The sequence below is a fragment of the Mustela lutreola genome, chromosome 8, assembly GCF_030435805.1.
Source record: "Mustela lutreola isolate mMusLut2 chromosome 8, mMusLut2.pri, whole genome shotgun sequence".
NCBI classification, from domain to species: Eukaryota; Metazoa; Chordata; class Mammalia; order Carnivora; family Mustelidae; genus Mustela; species Mustela lutreola.
This window is the reverse complement of record NC_081297.1, coordinates 66,221,966-66,228,414: the sequence shown is the minus strand read 5'-3', so window position 1 is coordinate 66,228,414 and position 6,449 is coordinate 66,221,966. Positions and strand designations below refer to the sequence as shown.

General features: G+C 39.6%; 1 protein-coding gene across 1 annotated transcript; it reads left to right on the top strand.

Annotated features, from left to right (window-relative positions):
- The first annotated feature begins 863 nt into the window (after positions 1-863).
- LOC131839767 (olfactory receptor 8S1-like) lies at positions 864-1,808 on the top strand. The gene has a single exon (XM_059187495.1). The coding sequence runs from the start codon at positions 864-866 to the stop codon at positions 1,806-1,808; it is 945 nt and encodes a 314-aa protein (XP_059043478.1).
- Positions 1,809-6,449: the final 4,641 nt, after the last annotated feature.

The window sequence follows — 6,449 nt, the reverse complement described above, 5'->3', positions numbered from 1 at the left end:
AAAAATATATGTAATATATATAATATAATATATATATATATATATTACGAGGCCATCTAAAAATGAAATCTTGCCATTTGCAACAACGTGGATGGAACTAGAGGGTATTATGCTAAGTGAAATAAGTCAATCAGAGAAAGACAGTTATCATATCTCTCTGATATGAGGAATTTGAGAGGCAGGGCGGGGGTTCATGGAGGGAAGGAAGGGAAAAATGAAACAAGATGGGACCGGGGAGGGAGACAAACCACAGGAGACTCTTAATCTCAGGAAACAAACTGAGGGCTGCTGGAGCAGGGAAGGGAAGGATAGGGTGACTGGGTGATGGACATTGGGATGGACTGGGATGGACATTGATGTGCTATGGTGAGTTGTGTATTGTGAATTGTTTAAGACTGATGATTCACAGACTTGTACCCCTGAAACAAATAATACATTGTGTGTTAATTTTTTTAAAAAAAGAAAGAAAGAAACCGTGATAGAGGAGAAATTACAAGTTTTGCAACATCCATTATAGATAGTTCTCTAAAATATGCAAATTACAGGTAATATTGCTAAGCAGTTTCTATAGAAGGAAACTGACTAAATTAGTCATGGTTAAGGTCTGGATGAATTTGTGAATTCCTTCAGTGATCTCTGAGATAGAATATCAACTATAGGGTGATATCATACTAAGATTGACCTATTCAGAATTGAAGCAGAATATCAGTCTGGGAAGAAAGGATATTAAAAAAAAAAATCAATGAGGAAAAACAAGAAATATAAGCTAGTTATGTTCAAGCCCCCTCTTCTGGTAATTGAGTGTGGTCAACAGAGGTTTGAGGTTTATGCTTATTTTTATTTCTAGGGCATATCCTCTCTACATGGCTTTGAGGAACCATAGCACCATCACAGAGTTCATCCTCCTTGGCCTGTCTGTTGACTCCCACATCCAGGTTCTGCTCTTTGTGCTTTTCCTTGGGATTTACCTCTTGACTATAATGGGAAATCTATTGATGTTGTTGGTCATCAGGGCAGATTCTCAACTCCACACACCTATGTACTTCTTCCTGAGTCACCTCTCTTTTGTGGACTTTTGTTTCTCTACTGCCATAGTGCCTAGGCTGCTGGAAAACCTCCTGTCTCAGAGGAAAACCATCTCAGTAGAGGCTTGCCTGGCTCAAGCCTTCTTTCTGTTTGACTTTGGAGGAACAGAAGTCTGCCTACTGTCAGCAATGGCCTATGACCGTTATGCTGCTATCTGTCACCCACTCCTCTATGGCCAGGTTATGAATAATCAGCTGTATATGCAGCTTGTGTGGGGCTCATGGAGCCTGGGGTTTCTAGATGCACTCATTAATATCCCTCTGATAATAAACTTGGATTTCTGTGAGGCCAAAACCATCCATCACTACAGCTGTGAGCTGCCCTCCCTCTTCCCTTTGTCCTGCTCTGATGTCTCTATCAACCTCACTGTCCTGGTCTGTTCCACACTCCTGCATGGCTTCGGTACATTCTTCCTGATCTTCATCTCCTATGTGCACATTGTCTCCACCATCCTGAGCATCAGCTCCACCGCAGGCAGAAGCAAGGCCTTCTCCACTTGTTCCTCCCACCTCACTGCAGTGAGTTTCTTCTATGGCTCAGCTTTCCTCCGTCATCTAATGCCAACCTCAGGCTCACGTCTGGAGCTGATCTTCTCCATACAGTATGGTGTGGTCACTCCCCTAGTGAATCCTTTCATCTACAGCCTGAAAAACAAGGAAGTTAAAAATGCACTGAGAAGAACCTTGGGCAAGTTTTTGCAAAGTGCAGGTAGCAAACTGTGAATGGAGATTATTAGGAGTTACGCTCGAACTGCATGCATGATGATATCTGTTAGGTTGATGTTAAGTAAAATTGCTGAATGCACGTCTTGTTAAATGCTGAAAGATGCCATAGTGAACAATTTTATCACCCAAATTCAGTATATTTTCTTCTAATTTTTTATACAGAGGGATTTTAATTGAACAAATTATTGAGCAGTCTCAGTAATGTAAGAACATGAATCATTTTTAATTTTTCCATCATTGAATATAAGTGAGTTCTATAAATGACCTTTACCTATATCTAAATAGATTTGTGGCAGATTTTTAGAATTTGACCTACTTTTATTAAAATATAACATACATAAAGGTACACAACATATGAGGATACAGCACAATAAGCTTTCTCAAAGAGAATATGATCAAAAGCTAACGAGCAGATCAAGTCCCCCTTTGCAATGCTATCCCAGCCTCACAGGTAATCTATGGCCATACATTACTTTTGCCTTCTCTTGTTCTTCATATAAGTGAAATCTACTATCTATTTCTTTTGTGTCTGACTTAATTCACTCAATATTGTACTTAGCTAACTCTCCAAGCATAATGCATTTGTGTATTTTTTGTTCTCAGTGTTGCATCATTTTCCATTACATGAATACATCATTTCTTGATCTGTTTCTGTTGTAGGATATTTATGTAACTTTTGGTTTATGGCTGTTCTGAATAGTGTAGCTATCAGTATTCTTGTACACATTGACCCTAGACACTTCTGTTTTGCTTTGTTTTAGTATATATCTACAGATGGCTTTGTGTGATCATAAGTAGGCATTATGCTTCCAAGCACTTTTCCAAAGTGGTTGTAAAATTGTATATTCCCATAGTAGTTTATGAGAATTCCAGTTGTCCCATATGGTAAGTACACATGGTATTTTATGTGGGTTTTTTTCCCATTTTCCAATTCTAGTGAGTTTTGAATGCATCAAAAGTTGTATTTGCATTTCTCTGATAGCTAATAAAATTAAGCACTTTTTCCTCTTCTGCCCTGTGGATTGACTTTCATTCTCTTAATGTTGTTTTGATGAAGAGAAATTCTTAATTTTACTAAAGACCATATAATCATTTTTTATAACTTGCCATTTTGTGCAAGGTTAAGAATTTTTTCTTTACTCCAAGCTTATGAGAGTATTCTGGGTTTTCTTTTATTATTATGTTACATTAGTGACCATAGAATACATCATTAGTTTTGATGTAATATTCCAAGATTCATTGTTTATGTATAACACCCAGTGCTCCATGCAATACGTGCCCTCCTTAATACCCATCACCTGGCCAAACCATTCCTCATCTCCCCTTCTAAATTCCTCAGTTTGTTTCTCAGAGTCCAGTCTCAAATGGTTCCTCTCCCTCTCCATATCTCCCCCTGCCTTCATTTTCCCCTTCCTTCTCCTAATGTCCTTTATGCTATTCCTCATGTTCCAAAAGTAATTGAAACCATATGATAACTGACTTTCTCTGTTTGACTTATTTCACTCAGCATAATCCCCTCCAGTTCCATCCATGTTGATGCAAAAGTTGGGTATTCATCTTTTCTGATGACTGAGTAATATTCCATTGTGTGTTTGGACCACATCTTCTTTATCCATTTGTCTGTTGAACATAGTACTAGAAATCCTAGCAACAGCAATCTGATAACAAAAAGAACTAAAAGCTATTCAAATTGGCAAAAAACAAAAGTCAAACTCTCTCTCTTCACAGATGGCATGATACTATATGTGGGAAACCCAAAAGACTCCACCTCTAAAATACTAGAACTCATTCAGAAATTCAGTGATGTGGCAGGATACAAAATCAATGCACAGAAATAAGTTGTCTTCTTATAGACTAACAATAAAACTGTAGAAAGGGAAATTAGAGAATCAATTCCATTTACAATAGCACCAAAAACCATAAGATACCTTGGAATAAACCTAACCAAAGAGGTAAAGGTAACGCTACTCGAGGAACTACAGGACACTCATGAAATAAATTGAAGAAGACACAAAAAGATAGAAAAATATTCCATGCTCATGAATCACAAGAATAAACATTGTTAAAATGTCTATGCTGCCCAGACCAATCTATACTTTCAATATCATCCCAATCAAAATACCATTGGCATTTTTCAAAGTGCTGAAACAAACAATCCTAAAATTTATATGGAAGCAGAAAAGACCCTGAATCGCCAAGGAAACACTGAAAAAGAAAAACACAGCATATCCTAGTGTTCTGGATAGGGCAAAAAAGAAGTGGGCCTCTTCCTTATCCCATATAGCTGGGAAGCCAGGTGCTTACTGACATACTCCCATTTTCCTCCATGGGAGAAACCATGAGCTGAGGAGATCTTTCTTGGTGCTGAGTTGTGCCACTTTGGGGGAGGGGTGACAGGGATACAGAATAACTCTTCCTCTTACCCACTCCAATGCATCCAATCTTGGATATTTTCTCCTCCAGCAGTGTCCTGGAACTTCTTCCTCTTGTGCCTGTTTAGGAGGGTATATTAGTAAGGCTTCTCCAGAAAAATAGAAACAGTTGGGTGTGTGTGTGTGTGTGTGTGTGTGTGTGTATACACACACAAAATAAGATTTATTTCAAGGAATTTTCCGATGTGATTGTGGAGGCTTGGTGATTCCAAAATCTGATAGAAGAGGCTGGCAGACTGGAGTTTCAGGAATTAGTTGCAGTTTAAGTCCAAAGCCATCAGCTGGTGAACGAGGTAGAGCTGATGTTGCAGATGAAGCTTAAAGGCAGTCCACTGGAAGAATCTCTTCCTGTTTGGGAGAGTACAGCCGTTTGTTCTATCCAGTCCATTGGATAAGGCCCAGTCATATTGAAAGGAAATCTGCTTTGCTCTAAATCCACCCAAATTAAATGATAATCTCATCCAAAATATCCTCACAGAAACATCCAGGATAATCGTTTGACCAAATATTGGGCACCATGGCCCAGCCAAATTGAGACATACACAAAGAAGATATAATAAAAGTGAGAAATGTTTTTAAGTACAATGACATATCAAACTTGTGTTTTTGGTAGCAGTTCATTTTGGAAAAAAAAATTATTACTGTACATATTTTAAAAGACTTAAAACATCCTCCCAAGTTTTAGAATAACAATATCTCACCATCCACCAAAATAGCCTGGAGAAATATTCAGAACGCTTTGGACTATGTGGCATTTGTCATGAATGAACTGATCCATGCCAGTCACCTTGATTATCATGGATGAAGAGATTGGAGCTGGGAAGGAAAAGATTTTTTTTTAGGTTAAATTTTAACTTTAGAATAGTTTTAGGTTTACATAAAATGTGCAAAGATAGTGCAGAGCATTCCCATATACCCCCTGCTCAGTCTCCATTATTATTAGCATTTTACATTAGTGTGGCACATTTACCACAATTAATGAACCATATTGAAAAATTATTACTAAAGTCTACAATGTATTCATATTTCCTGAGTTGTCACCTAAAGTCCAATTTCCAAGATTCCACCCAAGATAGCACATTACATTTAATTCATGTCTCCTTAAGCTCCTCTTGACTGTGACAGTTCTCAGACTTTGTTTCTGATGACATTTACAGAGTGTGCAGTTATGCTCTACTTCATTGAGAGTACAGTTTCTCTAAGGGGACAGAGGATCATCAGTCAAGAAATACAAAGGCCACAGCTGTGATTGTATGGACAGATGTTGGAGGATAAACAGAAGGGGAAGGAGACCTCCAGAAACTAGGCATTGGAAAGTAATACCCCAGTGCAAAAGTGTCCTGCGCCTGGGGACCAATGGTAGCTTGGAGACCAGTGACTGTGGGAGGGGAAGGGACTTATATAGCGCTCAAACAGAACACAGGGGCTTAAGGGACAAATGCTGGGACTGAGTGGCCACAGCCACAGACTTGAGCCTGTGGATCTGGTGCTGGCTGATGCTGCTGCTGGTGCCCAAGAGGACTTGACTTGGATCAGTACCCACAGATCCTGGTTTGCCACTGCCGGGAGCCTGGGCCTGGGCCTGCCTGGACTGGGATCACTCAGTTTTGGTGGCACTGGTGGGGGGAAGTGCATAGAAAAGTGTGGGCCAGCTTCTACTGCTGAGAGGATCATTGTGGGTATGCACCTCCTGTGGGAGGCTGTGGTATTCAGCAATGCTTACAGAGGGGGAGACTGTGTGTTCTGGAGGATTCAGAAAGAAGTAGACTGTGGCTTTTCTCCTCTGGGGCAGAGGTCTGGGTGTGGGCATTTCCCTTTGCTCTGACCCTCTGAAAAGGCCTGAAAAGCCACCAGAGAACAAAAGCAATCAAAGAACAAAAGCCCAAAAAACCGCTTTCCATGGAGTCCAGCCCTTTGACAGTGGGAAGGTCAACTCTGGCCAAGCAGGATTGACTGTAAAACATTGTAGCAGTCCCCTCCTCCAGAATACAAGATAGGAGAACAAGAGGACAACAACCCCAGGGTCCTTATAAAACAGAAAAATCCCAACACTAGGTATATTAAGCTCCTGGTGTTGTCTCACAGCCTGTGTATTTCTTAGATAACTTTCCTCTTTTTAAAAATTCTTTCTCATGTTTCTTCTGATTATTTCCCCCTACTTTTCATTTCAACCAAATGTTTAATACAACATATTCTACAGTAACTT

Excerpts from the sequence above, each read along its gene's own strand:
- LOC131839767 (XM_059187495.1), top strand. The coding sequence starts at position 864 with ATGGCTTTGAGGAACCATAGCACCATCACAGAGTTCATCCTCCTTGGC.